Consider the following 13,856-nt stretch of genomic DNA (forward strand, 5'->3'; position numbering starts at 1 on the left):
AAAAACAAAAAAATAAAAGAAAAATAAAAAGAGCAAAAGGGAAAAAAACGTGTTTTGATAGAGAACAAAAACAAAAAATAAAAGAAAAGAAAAAAACTTAATGAAGGGTATTTTGGTCCAAATGAGTTAAAAGTGGGCTAGTTTTTTTTTTTTTTTAATTTTTTTTTTAATTTTGCTATTCTTCAAAAATAGATTTATACGGTGGCTAGTTTTTGAAAAAACCCATTAGGTTATGTTATGTTGGTGGGCCCATATAATATACAGATAAAATGAAATCAATAAAAAAAATCAATAAAATATGTTGTGAATTTTATAAAATTTAACATAAACATAATAATATATAGGGACAAAAGCATTTTGGTACCCTCTATAATTACGAAAGTTTCAATTAGGTCTTCTAATATTAATTTAGACATATTCATATCCTGTAAGTGTAAGAAAGTTTCAATATAGTCCAATTAGGTTAAATGTAACGAAATCCGTCCAAGTGAGGCACGTGCTTCACACGTGACCTCAATTTCCCTTTTTTTTTTTTTCATTTATTTGCTTTTTTTCTTCAAAATTTATAGTGGCCGGAGATTAAAAAAATATATATATTTTAAAAGGACTTTAAAACGGACCGTTTTGAAAACCCCCATCGCTACAACGCACCATCTTTTACACCCTCACCCCTGAAAACGACACTGCATTCGTATTGTGATTTTCTTGTCGGAAAGGGACAATTTCTTGCTCATCTCACTCCTGTTCATCTTAATCGAGCTCAACATTGTGATTTAGCTTCTAAATTGAGTCATTGCTTTCGATTGCTCAGGTTATGAAGCAAAGTTTGAAGCCACAGAGGGTTTGAGTTTTTTCGAAAGAAGAGAGAGGGAGCGAGGAGTGAAAGAGACAGAGATTATGTTTTTTGTGAAAGAAAAGAGAGGGGAAAAAAAGGCGTGGGGACACAACAGAAGGAAAAGGTATGTGCAGTTAAGTTATGTAACCTATAGCTTTAAAGGCATTTTTTTGTTTTTTGTTTTTTGTTTTTTTTTTTTTTGTGGGTCATGTTATGTTGGTGATGGCTTTTTTGTTTGTACTATTGTATGGGTCATGTTGTCACCTGAAGTGGTATTGGTGTGTAAAACACTATTTTTTCTTTTTCTTTTTTTATTGTTTTCAAAGTAATGTGAATTTTATATGGTTGATGTGTACATGGTGCTTTGATAATGACAATAATGCTTTGTTTGGTTCGAGATTCTTATGGTTTAAATTCTTAAATTGATAATAATATACCTAATACGACGGCTTTTGCCTTAGGATGATATAAAATATTGACAATTTACTTTAATATGTATATATTGGAGATGTAAACCTATTTGTGTGTTATAATATATTGGAGGTATATTGTCTAAATGTATTTTAGCATATCTTATGCTCTGAAACTTGTAGCATATATTACCAACATTTCATGACCCACAGACATTACCCACTTGTAGCAAAGTCGTTAAACATCTTTTTTTTATAGCATTGTTGGACATTTAGCATCTTGACTTGTGTTACATTGCTTATATTAAACAATAACTGTTTACCTTGATTCCTTATACCAACATGCCACATGTAGCAGTTAACTTGTGATGTTATATATATATATATATATATCATGTTATGGATCGGTTCTTTGATACGGTATAATGTGGTGTATTATTTGCTACAAAAAGTATCAATATGTTGTGGTGTATGAATATGTTCCTTCTTAGTTTCTTTTCAACTTATTAGTTTCTTGTCAACTTGGATAGAAGCTTACATATTTAACACATCTTAGGTGGTAGTAGAATCTTGAATTTTGGTTTATATTGTTATAGATCTATGGCTTTGTTTACAACTCGAATCTAGCATGGAGGACATTTTGAGTTCACTCCATCTAAAGTTGGCCCATTTTGATACCTGTGATCCTGACAAGTGGAGTATGATAGTGTTGGCAGACATAGTACAAGAGTTAGGATACAATGGATTTAAGAAGCTATAGTATTTGTCACCTGGTACGTCCGTAAATTATGGATTAAGACAAATGGAAGATGATGATGATGCACTGCATGTGGTTGACTTGGGTAGTAGATTTAAAGTAATTGATATTTATCCGGAGCATCCTGAAGTCAATCCTTTATTAGCTGACATTAAGAGAATCGGTGATAACACTAGTCGTGAAAGAAGTGTTGACTATGAACGTGCTGACCTGCATGACATTCATGTGAATGTAGTGGATGATGCAGCAATCAGCAGTCATTGTGTGGGAATGGTACACACTAGAGATGAAGAAAACATGTATGACCTAGATGTTGATGAAGATGAAGATGACCATGATTGGTTACAAGAATGTGCAACCGTGGCAGATCATTTAGCTGCTTGTTCATCATATGAAGGTGGTGTAAGATATTCTAGCTTGGTAGACGATAAGGCCAAATTGGTAGATGATGATGCTGCTTCTGTACAGAATGATGATATAAGTGCCACTGAAGTTGGCTTGGCAGATACAGCTAATGAAGCTGAAAATGCAGTACATGGACCTGATTTGGTAGGGAATGCAGCCAATATGACGTGATTTATGATTTTGATCAACTTGTTAGCTTGCCAAGTAGCTCTTATGAAGATGAAGTGAATACCCACATTCCTATTTATAGAGCACAGGGTGCCAATTTGGAAATGCATGTTGGAATGAATTTGCTAGTCACATTGAATTTAAGGAATACTTGGTCAATTATGCTTTGTCTGGTGGCTGGAATATCAGATTCACAAAAAATGCATCTTGGAAGGTTACAGAAATGTGTGAAGAAGGTTGCCCTTGGAGAGTACATGCTTCTAATATGCAAGCACAAGAAACTTTTCAAATTAAGACATTGCAAGAAGAGCACACATGTACTAGGTCACTCACTAATAGGTTCATGAAATCAAAATGGTTAGCCAAGAGATACTTTAATGACTTTAGAGCAAATCCAAATATGAAGTTGTCTACTTTTCAAGACAAGGTTAAACAAGATCTTATAGTCGACATAACAAGATCACAAGCTTATAGAGCTCAAGAGAAAGCCAATTCAATGGCAGCAGGTGATGTGGCTGAGCAATATAGTCGCCTTTGGGATTATTGTGTAGAGATTGATAGATCAAATCCTAGGAGCAGATGTAAATTGAAGATAAATAAAGAGTCTGGAAAATCTATTTTCCAAAGGATATATATTTGCTTAGTTGCATGTAAAGAGGGATTCAAGGCTGGTTGTATCCTTTTTATTGGGCTGGATGGATGTCATCTGAAGGGTCAACATGGAGGCCAACTGTTGACTGCTGTTGGTAGGGATCCAAATAGGCAAATGTTTCCCATTGCCTATGCAGTGGTTGAGACTGAGAACAAAGACTCATGGAGCTCGTTTCTACAATCTTTAATGGACGATATTGAATATACAGATGATAAGAATTTCACATTCATTAGTGACCAATATAACGTATGCCTTATCCATTCATCTATTTTCTATTTAGTTACAATGTTTAGTCTTTTATTTTACAAGGCATAGTCATTACATAATATGGGCTTCCATTGTTATTGTTATGTATTGCAGGGCTTGATTCCTGCAATTGAAAGGCTGATGCCAAATGTAAACCATCGATATTGTGTGAGACATCTATATGCCAACTTCAGCAAGTTATACCGAGGATAGAGGTTCAAGGATATGCTATGGAATGCAGCTAGAGCAAGCAATGCTACTGAATTTACTAAAAAAAATGGATGTATTAAGGATGGCAGACAGCAAGGCTGCTGAATGGTTAATGAAGTTGGAGCCAACATACTGGAGTCGATACTCATTCAAGGAGGATTTGAAATGTGATTTTGTTGACTAACAACATTAACGAGTCTTTCAATGCATGCATATGGGAAGGTAGAGATAAAGCCATTTTAGTGATGTTGGAACATATTAGGAAAAAATTGATGGTGTTGATGATGAAAATGAGGGAGTAGATAAGGTAGCATAATAAGGAGATATGCCCTAAACCTCTTGAGAAGCTGGAGCAAATGAAGATAGACAGCAGGAGTTTGCCAACATATGCAGGTTGTGAGATTTTTGAGGTTGATGACCATCTAAACAGATACGTTGTTAACTTAAAAGAACAGAAATGCAGCTATTGGAAGTGGAATATTGGTGGGATACTATGTGGCCATGCAGTATCTTGCATTTTATACATGAAGCAGAACCCTGCAAAGTACATAGATACTTCATACAGCAAGGTTGCATATATGAAGACTTATGAACCAATGATTTTTCCATTAGATGGACAAGATATGTGGGCTAGGACTTCTTGTGAAGCTATATACCCTCTCCCCTATAAGAAAGCTCCTGAGAGGCCAAAAAAGGTTAGAAGAAAATATCCATCTGAAAAGGAAAGACCTACAAGGGGGCCAATAGTTAGATGTAAAAATTATTGGGAATCAGGGCACAATAGAAGGATTTGTAATAAACCTGCTACGTTGAGACCAAATGATTAGCGCATTGGAGAGATCATGTGATAGAGCCTACAGACGACATCCCTAACACAAATGCTGTATAATTTTCCATTTCTCTTTGATGTTGCTAATTAAAGTTATGAAATTTGCTGTTATAAGGTTTCAGTTTGTGAAATATCATTTTTATGCAACCTCAGATGGAAGGCTGCTCCCAAACTGCAAACAATGGACAAGACACTTCATCTAACTTGCCATATGCATTTTTGACTCCGTTTGCATTTGTATGTATCATAACATATTGTACATTGTGTGTTAATGTCAAACTGCTATTAATAGGTTTTACGAATATCATGCAGCGTGTAGCAAAAGGACTAGCAGGGCGAGGAAGAGGAAGAGGACAACACCAAGTGGGAAGATTCAGTGCCACGGATGACCCACAACCACCACCAACCATCAGTATTCAACCATCACCACCACCTACCAGTCAACCACCATCTGCAGATAAAGAAAAAGGCAAAAGACGATCCCACCACCTTTCACGACCAATATGAATTAAGAATGACAAATCAGATACTGAAAAATAGTATATATTTGTTTAAGGTTTAGTGGCATATATATATATATATATATATACATATATGTGTGTGTGTGTGTGTGTGTGTGTGTGTATTTGGCTCTTTTTGTGCATATGTATTAGCCATATCAACAAGCTGAAAAGCTATTACATAGTTGTACTTTTGGGATGGTTGGCTTGTTAGGGTAGCAACATTTTTTATATTTGCCTGTGCTAAGAGTTAAAACTCTTGAACACATTAGCTTTAATGGTCAATAGAGTATTATATCTTTTTTAAATTGATGTCAAACAATGGATTTAAGTGCTTTATAATATAATGGAGAAGTGATTTGCATCATTTTTATTGTTTTAGTTATGAAAGTAGATACTGAAAGTAAATATTATAACAAATGGATTTAAATGCTTTATAATATATTGGGTTAATATTACATTGATTTGCATCGTTAATATTACATTGCTACCAATAACCTATTGCAAACCCTAACATGGCTATAAGGTCCATCATACTCTATTGAGCTTTAAGTACAAATGTAAGGTGCATCATACCATCCACTATCCAACTCCCTACTAATGTAAATATAAATAACCATTCATTGTTTTACCCTTGTATCCACAACCACTCCATAAAACAATTATTGCAAATATTAAACCTGAAACTAAGACAATGTATATCTTTCTAATTTTGCATACGTAGACCTTCAATTTTCCCTCAAGTTTCACACACTTCTTCTCCACATGCTTAGTACGAGCCATCCATTTTTCTACCTCTGGTTTATATTCTTCTATTATTAGTTTGTCATAGGTCTCCTGCTGCTTGTAGGCTCGAAGCTCATCCTCCAAATTGTGTATTTTATGTCTTAATTGATCAACAACATTCCTAGCATTGTCTGACATGGATGCGTCAATCCATTAGAAAAATCTGCATCATCCAGCATCCTACAAACATATACAATATATTCAAGCCCATGTTTTTCACATCTTTCCCTTTAATAAAACAAATTGCTATATTTTTTTCCTAAACATTTATAAAAAAAATAGAAAACATTACCTCTGATCAAACTTTTTTTTGCAATTCTTTCTTATACAATTTTACAAAATATTTTACAATTTCAGCATTTTTTAGATAGCTCTAACATTACTATATTTTTCAAACTTTGAAAAAAATACAAACTAATGTGAGCTAAATCCCCTAAATCCTAAATGTTTCAACACAATACCTTGTGGGTATCACAACTGTAAAATTTTCTCACGGGATTGACAGTAGTCTTTGATGTTCTAACCAAAACTGGCTGTGGTGTTTCACAATTGCATAGCAAATCTGAATTTGTTGAAGGAACCGAGTTGCCCGAAGACATTTTATTCTTCTTTTTCACGAGTTGCTCTTCCGCATGAATTGCTCTGCCTCACGAGTTGCTCTTCTTCCTCAACAACGCAGCTCCAATGTTAAGCCATGGTGTCGTAAACTTAAGATATAATATTTTGTTTTTTTGTTTTTTTTTTTTAATCTCCGGCCACTATAAATTTCGAAAAAAAAAAAACAAATAAATGAAAAAAAAAAAAGGGAAATTGAGGTGACGTTTCACACGTGCCCCAATTGGACGGATTCCATTACATTTTTAACCTAATTGGACTACATTGAAACTTTCTTACACTTATAGGGTATGAATGTGTCCAAATTAATATTAGAATGCCTAATTGAAACTTTCATAATTATAGAGGGTACCAAAATGCATTTGTCCCTAATATATATCATATCTTATTAGTAAATTAAACACACAAATGAAAAATGGGTATCTTACCCTTTGTTTCTTTTTTTTAATTTATCGCTTGATTATCCTACAAACACTCCAACTTTTTTTATTTTTTTGGGGTCAGAATTTTTCTTTTTCTTTTTGTTTTTTAAGAAAATAAAAAAATAATAATTGTTGATGTTATTTTATAATCTTTTCCTAGTTTGAAGCCCACCACATGGTCAATATCACGGGAGAAAAAAATAATAATAATAATAAAATAAAAAAATGGTGTGCACTGTGCTAATAAATTTATACAATTTGACCATGAAACCGTTGACATATCATATGGCAGGCTCTTTTGTTTGTCCAAGACATGCTAATACTAGATACACCATTAATGCCATTATTATCCTCAAATTGTTATAGTCTATCGAAATTCCTAAGTCGAAATTGTTTATATAAGAATGACAAGGATTACCCTCACTTAACTTGTATATAGTTTTCTTCATAGCCTTGTTCAAGAAAGCAATAATTTTTATTAATAAACTGTTTTTGCAAGGACTATACGTCAAATCTGTGAGAGTATAGAAATTGTTTTACAGGTATGTGTTTATCTTCTGCTTTGGAGATATTAATTTGAATAGATTTTTACATCTTCTACTAAATTTATTTTTAAAATCTATTTCTTGCCAAATTGTTTTGTTTTTGGTTTAATTTCTAAATTAACTCATAGATTGTTATCCAGATTATCGTTATGTAATAAAAGTCAGTAACAATGGCTATGCACTATGATAGATAGTGCTAGTTAACGTTTTGTAATATTGTATGAAGTTTATTAGTATAAAATTAGTGTTTCTTAACTAGATTAAGTTTCTGTTTGTCATATACATATGTGAGTTATATACATAATGGTAGGATATGGGCTTTTATTTATCATATTGTATTAAAAACAAATATTGTGTAAAGAAATTGAGGAGAATGAGAAGGTAATAAAAACAAAATGGTCATAAAAGTGTCTAAAATACAAAATAAACTAACTGGAAAACGTGTTCCTTTACACTGTTTTTTCTGCCTAAATATAGAGAAAAATACAGGGCACTTTTAATTATCTATTAATTTATTATTTATGGAAATATAGATATTTTAGTGTGAGTAAAAACTAAAAAGTCTTTTTCACGTGGAGCATGCTACGCAAACATGCACACAGAGCAATAATATCCGCTTCCTACGCAATAATATATACTATATAAGAGAATCATATTGGAGTGCCATAGTGTATAGTTATATTTCCAAGTTCAAGAGTTTCTGGGTTTTCTTTCTTCGTTTTCTGGGAATTGAAAATGCTTAAGAGGGAAACCATCTTCCAAAAATCAGTTCTTGGAAGGTCTACATTGCTGTCACACAAAGCATTGATAATTGAGCAACACATGCTATTTAACATTTCTGCCTTTATCTTGCATATTTTTTAAGCAAGGCTGTTTCCTTTGTTTGGTTTTTTTTGATAATATAAGAAATTTCTGCACCAATGGCAACAATGGAAGCTGAAGGGAAAACAGAACCATCCTCCTTGGCCATCGAAGAAGGCCGAAAAGAGGGGGATCGAAATCTTGATTTTGTCCTTCCCTCTGCTCATACAATTGGTCATGGTATGCAAAATGTTTGATCCACTTTTCACTCGCAACAAAATCTCAGACTGTTTCATGCTGATAATCTTACATATTGTTAAGATTAATGTTGTTCCCCATCAGGGTTTCTGAAGCCGGTTTTGTTTACATCTTTGCTGTTGTAATAAAATTCAGGGCATTTCTAAATCTGGGTTCTTCTTGGACTTTATATATTATGTTTCTTCCCTGATGAATTTTTAAAATTTTCTTTTTTTTCAGATTCATGGCAACAAGTTGGATTAATGCTGGTGACAAGCTTCAATTGTGGCTATATATTGAGTTTTTCAAATCTTATATTAGTGCCTTTGGGTTGGACATGGGGTATTATATGCTTGCTTGTTGTTGGGTTCTATATTGCCTATGGTAACTGGTTATTGGCAGCATTTCATTTTGTTGATGGTCAGAGATTCATCAGATATAGGGATATTATGGGCTCCCTTTATGGTGAGCTTTCTCGGTCACACACTCAAATTTGCAACGCTGCTTGAGAAAAATGAATAGAAGTTAATATGAATTGAAACTTAAATTGGAAGCTGCTTATTTGTTTATTTCTTATTCTTTTTAAGGCAGAGAAATGTATTATATCACTTGGGCTTTCCAGTTTCTCACCCTTGTTCTTGGAAATATGGGCATGATTCTCCTTGGGGGAAGAGCACTCAAGGTATGTGCATATATACATAAAAATCATCCACTGGGCACCATTACCCAGCTTATGCTAAATGCCTATCGTCCAATTACATGTAATTTGTAGATTGTATTACCAGAATTACATCTAATCGGGGCAACTTTGCCCAGTAGATAATTTTTCTATATAGATATTACCATCTATAATTTTTCTATATAGATATTACCATCTATTACCTGTATAGAACATGAAGGACTGTATTAGGCTTGGTGGAAACTGATATGTATGGATTTTGTATTTTTTTTATTTGGTCATTTTCAAACAGGAGATAAACTCAGTATTGACTGAAGACCCTTTAAGGCTTCAGTACTACATTATCATCACTGGTGTGGCCTACTTCCTATTTGCGTTTTTGATTCCAACCATGTCTGATATGAAATTTTGCCTGGGACCCTCTACCATTATCACCGTTGCATACGTTGTTATCCTTCTGGTGTTGACAGGCAGAGATGTTGGTAAAAATTCTTTGGCTTTTTTCTATTTGCTTAGTTCCAGATTTCAAAATTTCTTAACCGCACATACAGACTTTATATGTTTGGTTCTCAGATGCCCATATATAATCCATACACAGATAATTTATATGGCATAATGATTCTTCTGAAGGGAAAAGAACAAACAGAGAACGTGACTATGAGATCCATGGAAGCATGGTGGGAAAGGTGTTCAATGGGTTTGGGGCAATTTCAGCCATTGTTGTCTGCAACACCACTGGTTTGCTGCTAGAAATACAGGTTTTTGTTTCTGAAAACACATAAGACAAATATTTGTATTGTACCCCTTTTTAAGAATGTATATGTAAAGCAATACTATATGCAGTCAACTCTGCGGAAGCCAGTAGTGACAAACATGAGAAAAGCCCTAAGTCTACAGTATACTGTGGGACTCATATTTTACTATGGTGTGAGTGTACTAGGATACTGGGCATATGGATCAACAGTATCTGAATACCTTCCTGAAGAGCTAAACACTGCCAAATGGGTCAAGGTCCTCATAAATTCTGCAGTCTTTCTGCAAGCTATAGTCTCCCAGCATGTAAGATCTCTATCTGTAATTCCAATTTAAAACATTAGAACCCATAATTTTTCATGCACAATCTGAAAATGTTTAAGAAAAATCAAATGCATACATGGAATCCTAAGCATTAAGCATCTTTTTCCGTTTCATTTCATGCACAAACTGTTTCTGTGTGTGTCTGTGTGTGTGTGTGTGTCTGTGTGTTTTACTGCAAAGAACCTATTTACTGTGTTTCACTATGAATCCAGATGTTTGTTGCACCAATCCATGAGACCCTTGATACTAACTTTCTCAAACTCGATGAAAGCATGAATTCGAAGGAAAATTGCAAACGTAGATTCTTCCTGAGAGCGTTCATCTTCACAATTAATTCATTTATGACAGCAGCTTTTCCTTTCATGGGGGACTTTGTAAACTTGTTTGGATCATTTTCACTTATCCCTCTAACTTTTACATTCCCAAGCATGATTTTCATCAAGGTAAGTTTCTAATATGTGCCATCTAATAAATTATAAAACTCAAATTTCACTTCATTTGTTTCTCTTAATATCTCGACATTATTACTGTCACAGGTAAAGGGAAAGACAGCTAGAACAGAGCAGAAGTTGTGGCATTGGTTCAACGTTGTTTTTTCTTCACTGCTCACAGTCATGACCACTATTTCTGCAGTTCGGTTAATAGTTCACAATGTTTGGAAGTATAATTTCTTTGCAGATACGTAAGTGTTAGTAAATTCTTATTAGATTAGAGCCTTTGATTTGCATTTCCCATTTTAGCAAGTTGCAATATTGTAAGGTAAGTTTTTTCAGCAACAAAATCAAGGCTATAGAAAGACAAGAATAATGATTTTTCTTAAGCCATAATCATTAATTCTCATGACCATCATAATTATCTTACTTACCTATTCACTTTATAATATTAACTTCTCAGGAAACCAATGTAAACCCAGCACTTTAGTAAAAGGAATTATTATGAACACTTCAAATAACCATCTTACAGGCATAGTCAGAGTAAGCAGTCGTTGCAGTTATTGGGATTTGATCTAATTTGTCTTCCCTCCATTGCACTAGCTATGCCCCACTTGATCAAAATTTGAGGTCTTTCCTGAAATGTGGGACATTCATTTTCATTGAGATAAAGCGCACTTTAAGAAGAAAAATAAAAGGACAATGAATGAACATAGTTCAACCATATAAGAAACTTGTACATCTGTACACTTCTACTAAACATTGATTACACAATTAATCTTTTGTTCATTCATTTCACAATTATACCAAGAACGCAGAACACCCATGGAAAAGATGGAAGCAGATTCCATGTAAAACTAGGCCCAAAAGACAACTACAAGACAGGGTTTTTTTTCTCCTCATGGTTACCTACATTTTACCCATGAGGTGGCGGTGACAGAAAAGAACCTGTAAGAACAGAACCCACCATGTTACTGAATTGAAACACAAATGCAAGTGAGGATAACTCAGTCCAGTAGGATTTTGTTCAATGGTGAGGATTTTCTTTTAGTTATGTTGTTTTTAACTGGGAGCAGAGTGTGCCCATTTAACTGGCCTATGATCTTCCAAGCCTTGCTGGTCCACTTAGAGATGGGAAATAACTTCTTGTACCACGAAAGCATTAACCTCATGGTACCTGCACTCTTGATCCAATCAAAACTGGCAGCAGAGATTGTGCATTATATTTCAGATATATAACACAATTTGTCTTAATTTGCTATAAGATTGTTCTGAGTTCTGCTCTTCATTTCAGTTCCATGACCTCTGCTTTTGATCTCAACCCAACTGCTTCCAGGACACTTATTCATGCTTCTCTCTTTCATAGCTTGACGTACCTTTGTGGCCTCATTCCATTGCCCCCTTTCCGCATATATACTAGAAAGAAGGACATAATTTCCAGTGTTCCTGGGTTCCAACTTGAAGAGTTGCTCAGCGACTTCTTCTGCAATCTCAACATTGCCATATGTTCTACATGCTGCCAGTAGGGCACCTAATGCTCTTGGCTGGGGGCCCATAGGCATGCTCTTGATTAATTTGTGAGCCTCGTTAAGTTTTCCAGCGCGTCCTAGCATATCAACCATGCAGGCATAGTGATCAGTATCAGGCTCAATATCATAATCTTTAACCATGCTTTCCCAATATTTCATTCCATCTTCCACAAGTCCTGTATGGCGACAAGCAGTCAATACCCCAACAAAAGTGATGCAATCAGGCTTTATATTTTCTGCCAGCATTTTTTGGAAGATGTCAAGAGCTTCGACCCCATGTCCATGGGAGGCAAGACCGGTGATTAGGGCACTGTAAGAGAAAACATCCCGTCGGGGGATCTTCTCAAATATGCGAAATGCCTTTTCTATGTTCCCACATTTGGCATGCATATCAACCAAAGCAGTGAGTACTTGTAGGTTCTGTTCGATGCAATGTTGATCCACATATGATGTGATCCAATTTGCCAGATCCGTTTGCCCTAATTGTGCAGATGCAGAGATAACAGCAGTCATGGTGAAAGCATCAGGCTTTATATGTTCTTTCTCCATCCTCCGGAAAAGTCTCAGTGCATCACTTGGTCTCCCATTCTGTGCATATGCAGAAATCATAGCTGTCCAACAAACCAAACTCCGCTCAGGCATTTTATCAAAGAAAACCTTAGCCAAATCAATTAGCCCATTTTTAGCATAGCCTACCAACATTGTAGTCCAAGAGACAATATTCCTCTCAGGCACTCTATCAAAAATAGCTCGAGCTGAATCCAGATCCCCACAGTTTATATAACCTACAATCATTGCGTTCCAAGATATCACATTCTTTACCGGCATTCCATCAAACAGAACCTGGGCATCCACCATACCCACCTTACCCCTCGCATAAGCCCCTAAAACAGCATTGTAGGAAACAACATCCCTCACACTCATTTCATCGAACACCTTTCTTGCCCCCTCCAACACATCACATTTACCATACATGTCAATCAAAGCATTCGAAACAGGAATATAAAACCCAAAACCTGACCTAACAACACGCCCATGGACCTCAATTCCATGGTTAAGATCATTCAACGAAGCACACGAATTAAGCAAAAATGGGTACGTAAGATTATCGGGTGTAATTCCAATACGAACCATTCGAACATACAAATTCATCGATTCGGAGCAGAAAGATGGAATCTTTGAAAAGGCCCTGATAGCATGGTTGAACAGAGAGAGGTTTGGATGCGAGGAAGAGGAGAAGACGAAGTGGGCAGAGCGAGGGAAAGATAGAGAGGCATAGAGAGAGATGAGAGTGGAAGCCAACGAGGCGTTGCGGTGGAGGTCGGATCGGAGTATACGGGCGTGGATTTGCTTAAGGTGGGAGAGAGAATAGCAATCTTTTAGCAGCGAAGCGGCAATGTCGGCTTTGTTGTTTGAATGGTTTTTGAGAGCCGTTGTTACTTCCATCGTTGACTCCCTCCAAATTTTTGAAACTTCGTTTTGTATTTATATGTTTCCATTTTCAATCCTTTTAAAATAAATATTAATGTAGAAAACTTATAATTCTTTCTTATGTTACTTCCATAAAAATAAAATAAATAAATAAATAAAATAAAAGGAATTAGAAGAAAGACAAAATATGCCATGTATTTTGCAATAAGTAAAAGAGTTTCGCAAAATAACTTTTTTTTTTTTTTTCAATTTAGAGTTAACATGTAGTAAATGATTTCAATTGTACAAATA

General features: G+C 35.0%; 3 protein-coding genes across 4 annotated transcripts; 2 read left to right on the forward strand and 1 right to left on the reverse strand.

Moving 5' to 3' along the window:
- Positions 1 to 2,047: 2,047 nt before the first annotated feature.
- Positions 2,048 to 3,686, forward strand: LOC132800712 (uncharacterized). The gene is made up of 3 exons (XM_060814953.1): positions 2,048 to 2,551; positions 2,658 to 3,473; positions 3,588 to 3,686. Exons 1-3 carry the CDS (start codon positions 2,048 to 2,050, stop codon positions 3,684 to 3,686), a joined length of 1,419 nt encoding a protein of 472 aa, XP_060670936.1.
- A 4,436-nt stretch (positions 3,687 to 8,122) lies between these two features.
- LOC107418221 (proline transporter 1) lies at positions 8,123 to 11,076 on the forward strand. Its single transcript, XM_016026902.4, has 8 exons — positions 8,123 to 8,421; positions 8,659 to 8,883; positions 9,006 to 9,100; positions 9,390 to 9,579; positions 9,728 to 9,855; positions 9,941 to 10,156; positions 10,387 to 10,617; positions 10,711 to 11,076. Exons 1-8 carry the CDS (start codon positions 8,301 to 8,303, stop codon positions 10,858 to 10,860), a joined length of 1,356 nt encoding a protein of 451 aa, XP_015882388.4. The 5' UTR covers positions 8,123 to 8,300; the 3' UTR covers positions 10,861 to 11,076.
- LOC107418210 (putative pentatricopeptide repeat-containing protein At5g37570) lies at positions 10,073 to 13,622 on the reverse strand. Of its 2 annotated transcripts, none has more exons than XM_048474568.2 (3): positions 11,573 to 13,622; positions 11,136 to 11,237; positions 10,073 to 10,169 (listed from the first exon to the last, which is right to left on the reverse strand). In XM_048474568.2, the coding sequence occupies exon 1, from the start codon at positions 13,578 to 13,580 to the stop codon at positions 11,856 to 11,858; it is 1,725 nt and encodes a 574-aa protein (XP_048330525.2). In that variant the 5' UTR covers positions 13,581 to 13,622; the 3' UTR covers positions 10,073 to 10,169; positions 11,136 to 11,237; positions 11,573 to 11,855. The 2 variants fall into 2 exon arrangements, with proteins under 2 accessions (XP_048330525.2, XP_015882375.3); XM_016026889.4 differs by having other exon boundaries at positions 11,136 to 11,242.
- Between the last annotated feature and the right edge of the window lie 234 nt (positions 13,623 to 13,856).

This window comes from Ziziphus jujuba, chromosome 2, assembly GCF_031755915.1.
Source record: "Ziziphus jujuba cultivar Dongzao chromosome 2, ASM3175591v1".
In the NCBI taxonomy this organism is placed as follows: Eukaryota; Viridiplantae; Streptophyta; class Magnoliopsida; order Rosales; family Rhamnaceae; genus Ziziphus; species Ziziphus jujuba.